This window comes from Plasmodium sp. gorilla clade G2 (genome assembly GCF_900097015.1).
Source record: "Plasmodium sp. gorilla clade G2 genome assembly, chromosome: 2".
Lineage (NCBI taxonomy): Eukaryota > Apicomplexa > Aconoidasida > Haemosporida > Plasmodiidae > Plasmodium > Plasmodium adleri (nom. inval.).
The window spans coordinates 332,501-351,567 of record NC_041694.1 but is presented as its reverse complement, the minus strand read 5'-3'; the positions used below and the strand labels follow the sequence as shown (position 1 = coordinate 351,567).

At 17.2% G+C, this 19,067-nt stretch overlaps 6 protein-coding genes and 1 non-coding gene across 7 annotated transcripts in view; 3 read left to right on the top strand and 4 right to left on the bottom strand.

Annotated features, from left to right (window-relative positions):
• Window positions 1-586: 586 nt before the first annotated feature.
• PADL01_0209100 (50S ribosomal protein L33, putative) lies at window positions 587-1,363 on the bottom strand (the record flags this gene model as incomplete). Its single annotated transcript, XM_028681881.1, has 4 exons — window positions 587-608; window positions 800-890; window positions 994-1,073; window positions 1,197-1,363. The coding sequence occupies 4 exons, from the start codon at window positions 1,361-1,363 to the stop codon at window positions 587-589; spliced, it is 360 nt and encodes a 119-aa protein (XP_028536334.1).
• An 822-nt stretch (window positions 1,364-2,185) lies between these two features.
• On the top strand, window positions 2,186-3,844 carry PADL01_0209000 (monocarboxylate transporter, putative; the record flags this gene model as incomplete). Its single annotated transcript, XM_028681870.1, has 2 exons — window positions 2,186-2,617; window positions 2,903-3,844. 2 exons carry the CDS (start codon window positions 2,186-2,188, stop codon window positions 3,842-3,844), a joined length of 1,374 nt encoding a protein of 457 aa, XP_028536333.1.
• A 1,697-nt stretch (window positions 3,845-5,541) lies between these two features.
• Window positions 5,542-12,759, top strand: PADL01_0208900 (conserved Plasmodium protein, unknown function; the record flags this gene model as incomplete). Its single annotated transcript, XM_028681859.1, has 2 exons — window positions 5,542-12,603; window positions 12,703-12,759. 2 exons carry the CDS (start codon window positions 5,542-5,544, stop codon window positions 12,757-12,759), a joined length of 7,119 nt encoding a protein of 2,372 aa, XP_028536332.1.
• A 477-nt stretch (window positions 12,760-13,236) lies between these two features.
• On the bottom strand, window positions 13,237-13,795 carry PADL01_0208800 (60S ribosomal protein L37ae, putative; the record flags this gene model as incomplete). The annotated part of the gene is made up of 3 exons (XM_028681848.1): window positions 13,237-13,395; window positions 13,537-13,647; window positions 13,775-13,795. 3 exons carry the CDS (start codon window positions 13,793-13,795, stop codon window positions 13,237-13,239), a joined length of 291 nt encoding a protein of 96 aa, XP_028536331.1.
• Window positions 13,796-15,656: 1,861 nt separating this feature from the next.
• PADL01_0208700 (secretory complex protein 61 gamma subunit) lies at window positions 15,657-15,902 on the bottom strand (the record flags this gene model as incomplete). Its single annotated transcript, XM_028681837.1, has 1 exon — window positions 15,657-15,902. One exon carries the CDS (start codon window positions 15,900-15,902, stop codon window positions 15,657-15,659), a length of 246 nt encoding a protein of 81 aa, XP_028536330.1.
• Window positions 15,903-16,967: 1,065 nt separating this feature from the next.
• On the bottom strand, window positions 16,968-17,506 carry PADL01_0208600. The gene has a single exon (XR_003699318.1). It is a non-coding gene; the product is annotated as an uncharacterized ncRNA (non-coding RNA).
• Window positions 17,507-18,918: 1,412 nt separating this feature from the next.
• Window positions 18,919-19,067, top strand: part of PADL01_0208500 (ATP-dependent RNA helicase UAP56) — a gene marked incomplete at both ends in the record, with an annotated part of 1,758 nt that continues 1,609 nt past the window's right edge. Inside the window, one exon of the mRNA XM_028681826.1 lies at window positions 18,919-19,067. This exon is cut by the window's right edge and continues 125 nt beyond it. Coding sequence (XP_028536329.1) covers window positions 18,919-19,067 — 149 coding nt within the window.

Below are 19,067 nucleotides of genomic sequence, written 5' to 3'. Positions count from 1 at the left end.
TTATATACAAAAAAAAAAAAAATAAATAAATAAATAATAAAATAAATATGTACATAAATTATAAATATATACATAAATATATAATATATAATATTTATATCCAAATTATGTGTATATTTTGATATGTTCATATAATTTTAAGATTAATAGGAATTATTAAAAATTATAAGTTGATAAAAAATTTTATATTTTTAGATATTATATAAAAAAAAAAAAAAGAAGAAAAAACAACATATATTATATTATATATAAATAAATTATTTAATTTGTAGCACAACTTTGACATAAAAAATTATATAACATATTATATTTTTTTTTACCGTTATATATTTTCATTATAAAATTATTTCTTCATTTTGAAAATTAAAAAAATATATATTTTTATTTTCTTAATTATAAAAAGGATTATTTATACGAGTGAATACATAAATATATAAATTATATTTATAAAAAAATATGTAAGTAATGTTTTGATATCTTCAATATATATATATATCCTTATAGTGATAATGTGAAAGAACCTGTTTTATAAATCTTTTAACATTCAATGTACCTATAAATATTTTATTTTTGTTCATATATAACCTTAACTCATTCTTGGTAGACTCCTGAAAATATAAATTTTAAGAATGGGGAAAAAAAAAAAAAAAAAAAAAAAAAAAGAACATGTGTATTTATTTTGAGTTATCAAATACTTGCACTAATTTTTTCTTCTTTAAAAGGATTACATAGATAAATATACACACACATAAAAATATATATATATATATTTTTATTATTATTATTCTTTTATGATTACCTGTATGTGTTGTCTATTAATTTGTTGAATTTTCCATAGAGGTACGACTTTTCTACTCTTTTCAAGAGTGGTCTTAAATTTTTATTCTTCCCTAAAAAATAAAATAACACAACATATGTATTATTATACAAAATAAATATATCATCATTATATTTTTTTTTTTTTTTTTTTTTTTTTGATAAAAAAAAACTAACCTGTAAAACGAGCATAATTAATTCCGTGTAGTGTGAGTTTTTTTTTTGATTTTGCTTTTATATGTTTTTGATAAAACATTCTACAATAAAATATGCACAATATATAAATATATATATATATATATATATATATATATATATATATATATATTATATCCTTATAATGTATATGTAAATATTTGTTCTTTTTTCTTTTAACTTACATATGTCGATTAACTACTGGATCATGTTTTCTTAATGATAATCTGTACTTTGATTTACTTGGAGAAATGTAAGTGGAGTATATATAATTACTTGCACATGATGATATTAAATTTATATGAACCCTTTTACTCTTACATCTAAATAACACATTACTTAAAAAAAGCATTTTATAACAAGAGAATAAAAAAATTATACATATTATTATTTGTTTAATTATATATGAATTCTCTTTTTCATTTCACCTACGAAATATATATATATATATATATATATATATAATCTTCAAGTTGCAGTATATAATAATATATATGCTTGAAGAGTTTATTATATTTTTTTTATTTCCCCTATATAATATATATTTAATTTTTTATATCCTTAAATTTATTATATATTATTATATATATATATTATTTTAATTTTTTTTAATGTTTTATTATTATTTCCTTTTTTTTTTTTTTTTTTTTTTTTTTTTTTTTGGGGTTGGGTAGAGATGAACCTTTCATATTTTAATAATACTTTTTTTTATGAGCAGCACATGAAAAAAAAATAAATAAGATAAATATGAGGAAAAAAAAAAAAAAAAAAAAAAAAAAATATACATATATATATATATATATAATATATAAACCACCACTAATTTGTATTCCTTCTTTTTTATATTATGTTTATAAAAGAGTGTAGAATTTTTTTTTTTTTTTTTTTTTTTTAGTAAATACAATAACCATAGTGTAATTATATTTGTATATGTATTTTCATTTTTATTTATTTTTTCTGGAGAGCATAAGAGGAGAGTTGAAAAAAATATATATTACAAAATTTTAATATATATCAAAAAAATAAAATAAAATATACACTTATATAAATAAATACATACATAATACATACATACATATATGTATGTATATATGTATGTATATATGTATGTGTAAAGTTCATAGTATAACATATTTCTTATATATATTATGTACATATAAATAAACATTTAGAAATGAAAAAAGAAAATAATTCATTGTTATCATCAAGATATAGAATAATATTAGGAGGTTTTTTAATTCATTGTACCTTAGGAAGTATTTATTGTTTTTCTAATATAAGTGTATATGTAATATCATATATGAAAATAATAGGATGTTCTGATGTAAAATATAAAGATAGTAGTTGGATATATGTGTTGACATTGTTATTTCAATGTTTTTTTGGTTTTTTTGGAGGAATATTAAATCAGAATTTAGGACCACAAATAAGTGTCTTATTAGGTGGATGGTTAATGTGTTTAGGAATTTTATTATCATATTTTACAGTTTTTAATTTTTATTTATTTTTAATGACATATGGAATATTATGTGGAATAGGTTGTGGAATAGCTTATCCGATTCCTTTATCTGTGGCAGTGAAAAAGCACTATGACTACAAAGGAGTGGTAAGAAAAAATAAGAACATACATATATATATATATATATATATATATATGTGTATATATATATGTATGTATATTTAATTTTTGTTTTGTTGTAAACGAAATAAAAGGAGTTAAAGATTGTTATTAAAATGATATATATATATATATATAATATATACATATATTTATATATATATATATATAATTATGCAGTTGTTTACATATTTATTATCATATCTTTTTATATTCCATTTATATTTATATTTATATTTTTTTATGCCCACCCCCCTTCTCTTTTGTTTTCAGATTAGCGGTATCATATTCATAGGGAGAGGACTATCCGTGTTCATTATTTGTCCGCTACAAAATTATTACATAAACAAATACAATTATATGCCAGATTATATGCCAGAAATAGAAAATTCGGATGAGAAATATTTTAGTAACTTAGATATATTAAATAAGGTACCGTATTTGTTTATATATGAAGGTATATTTTTTGCTATAATTCAGTTTTTTGGTTCTTATTTGATTGCAGATTCAGGTGATACATCTAAGGATTTCATGGCTTATAATGATAGGAATAATAAAGTGTTATATTTTGAAGAGAAAAGTTTTACAAATAAGCCTAATGGTTTATCTAATTCTTTAAGAACATTATCAAATACATCTAATTTTTCATTTAGAGAAGCAAATAATACATTTATTAATCGTGAATTTATATTAATATGGTTAATGATATTTTTTAACTGGCAAGCAATATCATATACTCAAGTTTTTTGGAAGATATTTGGAATGAATTATTTATTAATAGATGATAGATCTTTATCAATATTAGGATCAGTATCTTCTCTATTTAATATTTTTGGTAGGATTTTTTGGGGAGTTATAAGTGACTTTACAAGTTTTAAAACAACATTAATATTAATGAGTTTTATGATGAGTTTCTTAACAATCACATTAACCATGTCAGGATTTTATGGTATTATAACATATTCTATATGGGTATGTCTTATTTTTTTTTGTCATGCTGGCACATTTGCTGTATTTCCATCTATAACTGCTCATACATTTGGAACTAAAAATTTTGGACCCGTATTTGGACTCCTATTTACAGCAAGAGCTTTTTCAAGTATTATAAATGCAATGATATCAGCAGTCTTATTAAATAATATTGGTAACGTCGCTATGTGTGCTATTGTTTCCTTATCATCCTTTGTCAGCATCATGTTAGCATTAGCATTTTAAAAAATTTAAATGAAAATAAAAACATATAATACACACACACAAAAAAAAAATTTATAAATCGATATATATAAATGGGAACACACACATATATATATATATATATATATATATATATATATATATATATATTTATATGTTTATATATTTTTCTCTTTGTTTGGTTTTTATATTATTTATATTTTACAAATTTAACACATTTTTATTTTTTTATGTACATTTGTCAAATGCTATATCATTACAAATGTTTTTATAAAATCCTATATTTTATTATTTTTTTTAATTTTTTAATTTTTTAATTTTTTTTAATTTTTTTTAATTTTTTAATTTTTTTAATTTTTTCGTTTTCACATATATTTATATATATGTACTATTTTCCTTTGAATATTATTTTACACCTTCATTATGACCTTATTAAAAAAAAAAAATATAATTGCTCTTATATATTTTAATAATATTTTCCTACATTATATATATATAAGAGGAGCTAAGAACACCAAAAAGATACCCTCCACATAAATGAATAAATAAATAAATATAAATATATATATATATGTATATATATTTTATATTGTGGACTTAATTTAAACCATAAAAGGAGGGAAAAAAAAAAAAAAAAAAAAAAGAATTAGACAATTAAAGGGATAACATAATATATTTTTTGTAACACATACATATATATATTATTTATTTGATGATTCTTTATCTTTTTGATAAATATAAATTTCAATGATATATTTCATCCTCTTTCATATTTATTTCCTTCTCCCTCACAAAAAAAAAAAAAAAAAAAAAAATATATAAATATATATAAATATATATTATATATATATTTATAAAGTTGGGTTATTTTTTTTTAAATGTAATATATTATATTTTTATTTATTTATGAACATTGGTTTGTTTTATTTTATTAATACATTTTTATATATAAAAGAAAAAAAAAACTAACTAGATTATTTTATTCTCTTTTTATAAAATAAAATTATATTCTTTTGAGGGGAGAAAAACACTTGTCATTTTTTTCTTATTCTTTTATTTATTTTTTTTATGAAAAGCAATTCAAGGATAAAAATAAAACATAGAAAAGACAAAAAGAAAAAAAAAAAAAAAAAAAAAATATATTATATATATATATATATATATATAATATATAATATATATTTATATAAAGGTTGAGGGGAAAAATAAAAATAACAAAATTGAATATAATTATTTAATATGTACGATATATAGTTATAAGAATTAATATATATATATATATATATTATTTATTTTATTTTATTTTTTTTTTTGGGTATGCTATTTTATTACCTTTTATAGTAAATATCAAAAATGCACATAAAAATTGGTATTGAGATGAGATACATAAGTAAATTTTTATCACAAAAATAAAAATATATATTATATATATATATACATACATATTTATATTTTTTTTTAAATAATATTTAAACTATATATATATATTTATATATATATTTATTTATTTATAAATTATAATATATATCTTCAAATGTGTATTATTTAAAAATAACTTTTTTAAGAATTTCTAATGTATATATAATATATTAATATAAACCTCACGTATATAATACACACACATATAAATATATATATATATATATATATTATGTGTATATATTTTTTTTTTTTTTTTTTTTTTTTTTTTTTTTTTAATTCCTTGATTAAACTTCGAAATGAGCTATAAAAATAATGAGAAACATATGGATGAAGAAAATGATCAGGAGAGTGATGATGATTTTTTTAAAGTAAATAGAAAACCTCACATTAATGATGATGCCGAAGAAGATGATGAGGATGATGATAATGATAATAATAATAATAGTAATAGTAATAATAATAATAATAATAATAATAATAATGTTAATGGAGTTGATCTAGATGAAGAGGATGAAGATGATTATGAAGATGAGAATTATCTTGTAGGAGAAGCCATAGAAATTGATGAATCAAAACTGAAAAGCGAAAAAACGGAAGAAGATATATTTAACGAGAATAATTTATTACATGGAATAAAAACAAGAGAATTATTAGAACAAGAGATATTAATTCTTTTTAGTAACATGTTAAAAAAAGAAACTATTTTAAGTAAAGATACAAAAAATCATAGTAATGATACTATGGATGATTTGTCATCATATAAAGATGATATGATTGATGATAAAGAATTAAAAGATTTTGAGAAGTCTAGTTTAAAAATAAAGAATAAAGAAGTATATAATTTTATATATAATAAAATGAATTTACATATTAAAGAGAATAAGAAAAAAGAAGAAAAAGAAAAAAAGAATAAAATACATAATAATGATGAAAATAATAATATAATGAATTATAAAAATATAGATAAAACACATTATATATTAGATAATAATGTTGTTCATATATTAAATGATATAAATACCTATTTAAAAAGAGAAAGAGATTATATGAATAGAAAATTTGGAACATATATAGATTCAACATATAAAAATCCTATGTATGTAACATTATATATATTTAATAATGATATATTAAAAGATATTATATTACAAGTAATAGATATTATTAGAAATGATTATGATCATGCAATATATAAAGATATAGATGAAAATCAATTAATAAAAAATATAATCATCTTAATAAATAATTTAACAACAAGACCAAGTAAGGAATGGTTTGATTATTGGAAGAGACACATGCCTACATTTAATGATAAAAAAAGTGAATATAATGTATATAAATATTTACAATTACAAAAAAGTGATAGAAGAATATTATATGATACTTTAAAGAATGATATATATATTAAAGAATTACAAAAAAGATCTGATATATTAGATCAATATCAAAAAGGATTACAAAGTTTAAAATGTTTACTAGCTAATAAAAATTTCTTAACAATGCTAAATGAATTTAGATATAATTGTCAGCTTTTTATAGATGCAGATTATAGAGAAATCGAAGAAAATGAAAAAGTTATTGAAATGGAAAGGAAACAAAATGAATTACTTGACGAAAAAAAAAAATTAAAGGAAGAGTTGGAATCTTATCAAGATGATGATTCAACGGATGATGAGACTAATGTGAGTGATGAAATGGGGGGGGTCACACATGATAAAATAAAAGACAACATAAAAGACAATATTAATGATAAAATAAAAGACAACATAAATGACAACATAAATGACAATATGAATGGTAATATTAATGATAAAATAAATGACAATATTAATGATAATATGAATGACAATATTAATGACAATATTAATGACAATATTAATGACAACATAAATGACAACATAAATGACAACATAAATGTAGGAAAAAGGAATTCTTATAAATCCCATTCAGAAAAAAAAAAAAAAAATAATGTGATAAGAAGCAAAATTTACAATATAAAAAAACGAATAAGCAAAATTAATGATGAATTACATGAATTATCAAATTTTTTTTTAACAGATAAAACTAAAAGAGAGAAATTAATGTATGAATATAATGAAAATGTCTTTTTGGTTCGTAATATATTAACCCAAGTTTTAGGTATAAGAAATAAAACAGAAAATCGAGATATTAATTTAAATAATATACATTATGCAATATTACAAAATATTTTAGATAAACATGGATGTCTTCATTTAATAATTGATGAAATGAAAGATTTATTTGAAAAAGAAATAAAAAAATATGAAGAAGAAAATAATATTTATATACCATATATTAAACAAAATACTATGAAACAAATATGGGAATACATAAGATTATTTTATAATATTATATGTTATATTGATCCAATTGACTTGGTCAAATCATTAACATATCAAAAAAATAAAACAAAAAAATATACACACAAAAATATTAATATTAATAATATATATAGTAATAATAATATATATAGTAATAATAATAATAATAATAATAATAATAATAATAATAATATATATAATAATAATATTAATTTAAAAAATGTTGATAAAGATACTAACAAAAGGAAAAGCATGGGAAAACAAGAAAATAAAAGGAAAAGTAATTATATAAATATAAAACAGAAAAATTTAATGATCACACATCTTTCTAGAATCAATCCTTTACTAGCCAAATCTAAAGTAAGGAAACCAAATGAAGAAAAACATTTAAAAAAAAGGAAAAAGAAATTTATAGAAAGAAAAAGTTTAATAGATCACTATGAAATATTTTCTTTTGAAGATTTTTCTTTTAATATGTTTTCAGAAGATCGCTTATTTAATAAATATAATATTTTAGATATATTTGATTATAGTAATCTATATAAAATTCAAGATTTTCTAAATAATATTATAGGTATTAATGAAGAATTTGAAAGTATATATGATAATGATGATAGTTTTCAATATTCATTAAAAGTATTTCTAAATATATGCATTAAAGATTTAAGAAGATGTATAAAAGAATTTTATAATTATCAATGGGATATCAAAATTATTTTAAATATTCATGCATGGATTGTAACTTATTATACTAATTTATATATATATGAAAATAGGAAAAGATTTTATAATTCTAGAAAACAAAAAAAAAATATAAAAAATTATGAAATGAAAAGAGAAGATCAACATATATCTTCAAAAGAATATACATATCAAAATGAATCTGAAATTAAAGATTATCATCATCATCATAATAAGAAGAAACAAAATGAAGATAATCAAAATTATAATAATTGTAATTATAAAGAACAAGATAATGATATCATAAATCATAATACATATGTTAAAAATGATAATCAAAGTGAGAATTCATCATTATTTATTTCTAGAATTCAAATGGTTTTAGGTTTACAAATGTATATAGGAGATAATAGTATTCATTCAGAATTTTTATGTGATACATTTCAACGTGTTATAAGAGAAGAAAAAATGATGAAAAATAGTAGTCAAGTTATATTATGTTGTTTAAGATGTCTATATGCAGATCTTAATTTATTAGATATACATTCTTTATCTACAGATGAAAATGTAAAATCTATATGTAAAACATCATTAGACAATTTTCTCAAAAGAAATATATTAACAACTTTAAGTTGGATCTTACAAAATTTTAAAATATTAAGTCATGAAAAACATATTTTTATATATTCTTTAAAATGTGCATTGCTTATAATAAATTTATTATCAAAATTGGGTGGAACCACATATATAGTAAAAGAAAAAAAAAATATTCATAATGATCAAGATGACGAAGATAATAATAATTATGATGATGATGATGATGAAAATAATAATAACTATGATGATTATTATAATACAATGGATAAAAAAAAATATAAAAAACATTATAATGAACCTATGGAAAAAATCGATGTTTCTGATTTAGTTGATGAAATTTTTAACGGAAAAATAGTTAATATATGTATGAATATTTTAGAAAATTTTAAAAGAAATAGTTTATATATAAATGATTTAATTATAACATATTTTGAATATTTAATAAAACATAAAAATAATGAATATAATTTCTTAATATTTTTTGATATGAAATATTTTCTTATATTTAAAGATATTATTAATGACCCAGAAGCATATAATAATCCACATTATTATTGGATACCATGTTTCTTTGAAAATATTATTGCATGCTTTTTTAAATTATGGAAAAGTAATTATTTTATTGTTAATGAACTTTTATTTACAAAAGATATTAATAGAAATAATTCAAATTTATTAAATGAAAAATATCTATTATCTATATTTAGTAATTATAATGAAGGTAATGATCCATTCATCTTTCAACAATTAAATGAAGGTACTTTTATAAATGATATATTTATTCAATTAAATAGTAAAAAAAGATTAGAATCTTTAGAATGGTCTAATGATGATATAGAAAATCTTAAATTCTATTTTAAACAATTTAAACACATGCATAATTTCTTACCTTTTATAAGCGAAATGTTAAATAAATCATCTAATGTAGTAAAAAATCAATTAATATATTTAAATTATTTAGATAAAAGAGGAAAAATTATATATGATGATCAATATGAAAGTGATCACATTCTTTCGTCTTCCTCATCCTCATCATCGTCATCATCATCATCATTATCATATTTATCATCACATAGCAAGAAATCAGATAAATCCTTAAAAATGTCTTATCAAAAAAAAAAAAAACATACAGATCAACATATTAATCATAATGAAAATTTTCCTGTGAGAAAAACAAAACAACCACTTCTTTATACAATATATAAATTAAAAAAATTAAATTATAATGACAATCAAAACGATCAAACAAATTTAACTCTTAATAAAATTAACTGTAATGTAGATACTGTCTTAGACGAGATCAACACTAATTTAAAATCTTTATATGAATTAAAAAAATTATCAAAAAATAAAATATTCAACAATAAAGCTTTAGCATTTGATATCCCTTTAAGTATATCTCCCGATTTATTAGAACATCATTATTTTAAAAAATTATTAAAGCTTATAGGATTTTTATATAATGAAAATGTAGATGAATGGATATTAAATGAAAGTTTAGATTTAGATATTTTTAAAAAAACAGTAGACAAATTTGAACAGTTATATGTAATGGATATTCAACAATTACAAAAGAAATTAGCATTTAATAAATCGAATGTTCAGACAAAGAGTCGTGGAAAAAGTCAGGCTCAAAATGACGATGACTACGAGGAGGAGCACGTTTCTTCTCACACGGAGAGTAATAATGAGGAGAATGATTATTATGGATATGACCATATGGATGATAAAAATGACAGATGTGATGATAAAAAAGACAGATATGATGATAAAAAAGACAGATGTGATGATACAAATGATAGATATGATGATACAAATGATAGATATGATGATACAAATGGTAGATATGATGATACAAATGATAGATTTGATGATAAAAAAGACAGATGTGACAAAGAAACAGATAAGAAACCTATGGATGAAGAGGAATTACATTTACGTATGCCATCTATAAAAATAAAAGGTACATTGAAACTATTAAAATTAATGCATGAATTTTTTATTTCAAATGATGATGATTGTAGATTATTTTTTAATGATTTAATAAATACCATCGAAGAGAAATGTATTGTTATCTTTGAAAAATTAAAAAAATTTAAAGTTGATCATAATATGATAAATAAGAATAATACAACAAATGAAAATAATGACAACCAATATAATAATTATGATAATAATAGACATTCTAATGAAATATGTTTTGAAGATTATAAAATATATTTAAGTGATAAAGAAAAAAATATTTTAAAAGGTAGATGTAACCATAAAAATATTCTAGAACAAATTTTAGAAATATTAGGTTTATATATATTTTTTAATGTTCCATGTTTGATTATAAGCAAATATATAAAAGAAGAAGAGTTCTATGAAAGAATTACAGCTATTAATAATCATAAAACTTTAAGTTTAAACGATTTAAATAATATTATAAATACAAAAGAAGAAGAAATCAAAGAAAAAAAAAAAAAAAAAAAAGAAGAAAGAAAACCAACTGCACATCAAAAATTTGCATTTATTAAAAGTATATGTGAATATTTAAATTATAAATATATTATTATGAATACTTATAAAAATCAAGAAAATACAGATGAAAATAACAACAACAATTATAATGATACTAATAATAATATTATTTATAATAATACATATTCTAAATATAAAGATATATATTTTGGTGATGATAAATTATTAACTCTATTATATGATAAATTAAATCTATGGAATAATAGACGCAAGAAAAAAAATGATGATATTCTGTTGGAAATACTGATCCCTCAATTAGTTGAATCGATATGTAATATGGTGACACCAGATGGAGAATCTGAGAACAAACTTGATGAAATGAATAAAATATATACAAAAGAATATGACAATAATAATGATAATAATAATAATAATAATAATAATAATTTTGATTCGAATTATCAAGAAAATACTCAAAAGATATATTCTTTAGTTATAGAAATAGGAGTTTGTTTGAAGGGAATATATGACGATGCATCTATTTTAAAATGGAAGTGTGATCAAGTACCAAGAGAATGGATGAAAATCATGTTAAAATTATTTTATAATATTCTTTATGATAGTACATATAATGTTATAGAAAAATTATTTAAAGAATATAAAAATATCAAAGAAATCTTAAACGACCAGTCTTCTGATTTCTTAGATCTATATAAATCAGATAAAAAGAAAAAAAAGAAAAAGAAAGAACTCAACCATGTTGAGAAGGAGAATCAAACAAATATTGATGATAATGAAATATCCTTTACTAAAGAATATGAAGATATTCATAATATGAATGAAAAAAAAGAAGTACAAAAAGAATATCACATATATGATAATAATGTGAACACATTACCATTTACAAATAATATTCAAGAAGAAATACCATTTAATAACATAAATAATGTAATTAATGAATATATTCCAAACGTAGATAATAATATTAATAATATTAATGAAACTACAAATAATGTATCAGTTGAAGTTAATCATATAAGTCAAAAGACAAATAAAAGAAAACTCAATGATATAGAATTAAAAGAACATGATTGTTCTGATCTATTCAAAAAAAGAAAAATAGAAAATACTTATAGAAATACATATAAGAAAAATAGAAAGATTATTATTAATTCTTTATTAACAAATAAAAATATTTTCCAATATAAAGAACATGATATTATTAATAAGGTCAAGCAAATTTTTATTAAGGCAAAACATATGGCAACTAATGGGGTAAGAAAATATAAATGAATAAATAAATAAATATATATATATATATATATATATATATATATTATACATTTCAATCATTAATTTTTTTGTCTTTTATAGGATCTACGAAATAGATGGAAATCTCGAGAAGATGTCAAGAAAATTCTTTTATTGTAATATGTTACAAGGGTGCAAATATTGTGATTATATAATGGTAAATAATTAATCACACAGACAAAAAAAAAAAAAAAAAAAAAAAATATATATATATATATATATATATACATACATATATATAATATCTTTTTAAATGTTGATACATTTTACTTTTAATATTAAACTCAAAAACTATTTAAAATTTATATAATTATAAATAATCGTATTAGTTTCTTTTTTTTTTTTTTTTTTTCTCCTATACATGTTCTTTTATTAAAAATAAAAAAAAAAATAAAAATAAAAATATACATATATATGTTAATATTTATATATCTTTACATTATGTACAAACTGTTGTTTATCACATTATTAAATATGTGAATTAAAAAAAAAAAAAAAAAAAAAAAAAAAAAAAAAATATATATATATATATGATAACATTTTATCATACATTATATTATATTATATTATATCATTTCATTTCATTTCATTTTGATTTTAAGATTTTTGGGCTTCTTCTTTTTGTTTTCTTAATCTTATAATGGTTGATTTAGCAGCAACAGCAGCTGGGGTTGTTAAACTCCAAGCACCCCCACAAACTTTTCTTTTGCATTTCTTACATTTCCATATACCTACACAAGTTCTTTTTGTAGCAGTCTAAAAAAAAATAAAAATAAAATAAATAAATAAATACATACATAAATACATACATAAATACATACATATATATATATATTTCTGTTTATATGTTACATTTAATAATATTTCTTTTATATATATTATTATTATTATTATTACCTTTCCACAGAAGGTACATAAATATTTGGCATGTTGCATTAATTCAATTTTCTTTATTTGTTTACGTAATGATGATCCATATCTTGTTCCATACTTTCCAGTTAAACCGACCTAATAAAAAAGAAAAAAATATACATACAAAACATAAAATAAAAAAAAAAAAAAATATATATATATATATATATTTAATATATATATTTCTTCTTTTTTTTTTTTTTTTTTTTTTCCTTTTATATACCTTTTTAGTTCTTCTTGACATTTTGCTTTATTTTATTGTTTTTATATTTTTCAAATAACTTATTATTATAAATAATTATTTTATTTATATATATATTCTTAACTATTTTTATCAAAAAAACTTTTTTTTAATTTATATCTTTTTAAATTAAAAAAAAAAAAAAAAATTTATTTTTTATTACAATTTAAAATTATTATCAAATGATGAAATTTTTTTAAAAAGAGAAAAAAAAAATAAAAAAATATATATACAATAAAAAATATATATATATATATAATATTATATATATATTATAATATCCCACATGAATATATATTACCTATGCTATAATAATAATATATATAAATATATTTATATATTATTATATTTTCAGGTTTGAATATATATATTTATAGAATTTTTATTTTTTCCCATTGGCAAATGAAAAGAAATAAAAAATTAATAATACCTTATAAATATAATATATATAAATATATATATATATATATTGTAATAGTTTTTATATTGAAGAGAAAATTATTTTTTATATAATGGCCTTAATTATTTGAAAACCACTTTCTTCTCCCCTCTATTTTTTTTAAGTATGCAATAATATTATATATATATATATATATATAATATATAATATTATAATATATATTATATATTCATTGAATATTTTTTAAAACCTTAAAAAAAAAAATATATATATATATATAATAATATATATATTATATATATATATATATATATAATATTACAATTATTTAATTGTATAAAAGAATTATATATATATTATTATTGTCATATATTTCTTTAATTTATTTTTTCTTCAAAAAAATTCCAATATTATATATAATCAAAAATGCAACAAAATTAATAAAATAGGTCAGCGTATTATTTTCTTAAATTATTAAAAAATATATACATATTATATATATATATATATGTATATTTTTTTATTTTTATTTTTATATATAATATTGTGTATATACATTTTCCTTATAACTCTCTTAAATTTTAAAATTATGATATGTACTTTTTTTTTATGTTGTTACAATATAATATTATTATATAAAAATGTGTAAAAGAAAAAAAAAAAAAATAAACATAATATATAATATATATATATTATATATATATATTTAATTAATCTTCCAAAAAAAAATGTTTTTTTTTTTTTTTTTTTAAAAAAAAGGTTACTTAAAAAAAAAAAAAATAAAATAAAAAAAAATATGTAAATACAATAAAACATTTTTTTTTTTTTAAAGGCAACATAAATAAATAAATATATAATATATATATATATATATATTTATTTATATGTGTGATAATATTTATATGTATGTCCTGTATGAAAATATTAAAATGGGCACAAAGTGGGTTTTTTTTTTTTTTTTTTTTTTTTATTATTTTGTTACAGAAAAATAAATACAGGATATAAAAATGATAATATATATATATATATATATTAACATATAATATATGGTTTTGTATACACTTGTTATAATATAGTGTTAAGTGGTACATAATATACCATGGGATAATATTCAATAATACAATATTATAGATATATATATATATATTATGGGGGGGGGGAAAAAAAAATAACAATTATATATTATACAAATGTATACATATATATATATATATATATATATATATATATATATATATATTTATATATTTAATAAATTGATAAGGTTCGTTATATCAGTTTGGTTCCCAACTATGTTCCAAATAAAGTTACAACTTTGTTCTGTTCTGATATGTTATATTTATATTTATATTTATATTTACATTTATTTTTAATTTTATTATTTTGTTTGTTAATATTCTTTATTCTTATCCTTTCCAATTACTTATTCCTGTTATTCTTATGAATTTTTCCATTTTTCACATGTTAATAAGATCCAACAAAAATATTATTTATAGGAATAAATACAAGCTTTATTATATATCCAATAAAACCCATAATCAAAAAACCAAAAGAACAAGCATATACTATATTTGTATATTCTTTTTTATTGGGTTTAGTACATTTTCTTATTAATCTTACACTATCTTCAACAAAAGTCTGGATACCATTAACACAATAACCTACTGGATGATTTTCATCAGTCAAAAATTCCGGAATTTTTACATTCATTTTTATAAAAACAAAATAAAATATATATATATATTATATATATATTAAGATAAGTTTTTTATTAAAAAAAATTAAAAATATTTATATGCTTTATATATTTTATATATTTTTTATATATTTGGATATTTTAAAAAATGATCTTCCCTTTAATGTATATATATAATAATCAAATATTTATTAAAACATTCCCTTTTTACACTTAATTCTGTATTTTCTTCTTTTTTTTTTTGAGCACAAAGAGAAAGTTTTTATATACTAAAAAAATTAAAAATTTTAAAAATATATATAAATATAAAATATATTTAATATATATATTACAACTTGAATGAACTTACCATTAATTTGATTACAATTTATTTTTATTATTTTTACTATTTTTTTTTATTATTTTTTTTAATTTTTTTTAATTTTTTTTTACTTCTTTTTTTTTTTTTTTTTTTTTTTTTTTTTTTTTACTTTATCTCTTCAAATGTGAAAATTTAAATTTAATCGAATGGGGGGGGAAAAAAAAAAAAAAAAAAAAAAAATTATATAATTTTATATATATGTAAATATATGCATATTGTATTATATTTTATATTTATATATATACACTTTGTTGTAATATATATATTATATTTAATTAATGTATATATATATATATATATATATATATATAATATACATATTAATACTATATCTTATAGTATAAACAATGTATACATATATATATAATATATATGTATATATATTAAATATACTAAATAAATATATATTAAAATAAATATATTATTATATATATATATTGATAATCTAAATATTTTTACCTTATAATAATAATATATATAAGAAAAAAAGAAAATGTGAAAATAAATAAAATAATACATATGGTATTATTATATATATTTATATTGTAGTTTATTTAAACACAAAAAAAAAAAAAAAAAAAAAAATATATATATATATATTTAAATATATATATATATATAATAATAATAATAATATTATGATTTTATTTTATATGAAATAATTCCAACATAAATAAATATCTCAATTCGGTTGTTCATTTTTTTTTTTTTTTTTTTTTTTTTTTATTATTATTCAAAAATAATAAGCAATAATATTATATCGTCAATTGTGTGGAACACATATATTATTGTCTCTTTTTATAAAAATTAATTATATATATATATATATCATAAAAAATAAATTTGATATATTGTAACTTTTAATGCTGTGTTTAAAGTTCCTTATTTTATATAAGGATTATATAGTGTGTTGTCATGTTTTTTTTTTTTTTTTTTTTTTTTTTTTCCCCCATCATTAAATAATAACAACCACGTGTTATTAAAATCGAAACATACAAATGTTTATATATTTATTTGTTTATTTATATATCCTTTTATATATTATTACGTGTTTCTATTATAACCCACCATATAATTAAAAACCTTGAGTAAACCTAATATTATACAAATTAATGATCACATAAATATATATATATATATATATATGTAATATTTTTCATTTGTAGATATGAAAAATATGTGTTTATTTCTATATATATATATTTTTGTTATTCTTTAATTTAAGTTATATTAAGAATGATAAAATATTTTATTATTTTTACATATATGTATTTATATTGAGTCTGGAAATAAGGAATAAACATAAAAAAAAAAACAAAGTATTTACAATATTATATGTATAAAAGGAATATATATAAAAAAATATATATATATATATATAAATATACATATATATTTATATATTTTTATAATTCCCGGTTGCATACTTTTCTTATATAAAAACATTTTTCATCTATATGGTGTTTAATTATTTCCAAAAAAAAAAAAAAAAAAATTACTTTAATCCTGCTTTTTTAAAATATTAACATGAATATATATATATAGATATATATTTATATATGACAAAAACAATAAATATGTATAAACTTATAAAAGTCAATTTTCATAAAAATAAAAAAAAAAAAGGATAAAATATGATAAGATATAATATTACCTACATTGTTTTAGTTTTATATTTACAAAAAAATAAAATATAATAAAATAATAAGATATAACCATCATTTTTTTTTATAAAATATAATATTTCATAAAATAAATACAGAATAATTTATTTTTATATATAATTATAATGTTATAATAAAAAATATGCCCATATAAAAAATATAAATATATATATATATATATATATAATATATATATATTAGCACCTACTACTATTTATTATTTTTTATCCTTCTTGTAAGTGATATATACCTAAATATAATAATATATATATATATTATATACTTATAAATATTCTTATATATTAAATAAAGTAATATTATTTAATATATATAAATACCATTGCTTAAAAAAATAAGGTTTTCAATCTCCATATTACCAAAAAAAATATATTATAAACAATATTTGTATATTATATATATATATAACTATTTATTAGTAAAATATGTTCTTCCCTCATTTTTTAAAATATATATTATTTATATTATAAATTATACGTACAAATAATATATTAAAATATTATAATAAATAATAATATGTAACATAATAATATTATTATATGTACATATTATATAAAAAATACCAGATAGAGAAAAAAAAAATAAATAAAAATAAATAAATATGTAATAATATTTATTATATATATCTCTATGGCTTTTTTTTTTTTTTTTTTTTTTTTTTTTTTAAATTTAATAAAAAAGGAAAATTATATATTTTTTTTTAATATAGAATAGGAAATATAAATAAACCCCTCCTTTTTTTTTTTTTTTTTAATAAATTATATTATATATATATAAAAATATATATATATATATTATAACATAACATGTATATTTTAATATATTCCTTTTTAACAATAAATATTTTAAATTTCTATCATTAATCTTGATATATATATATATATAATATATATATATATGCCGTTATTTTTATTATAAATATATACATATATATATTTTTATATATATATTTTTTCATTTGAATAATTTCTAAGAAAAGAAAAAAAAATGGCATCAATGGATCATAATGCTCAAGATGAATTAGTTGATTATGAAGATGATGAGAATATATTAGATAGCAAAGATGTTAAAGGGAATTTAGGAAATAATATTTTAAATAATAATAATAAGGGTGGAGCTATGAGAGGTAGTTATGC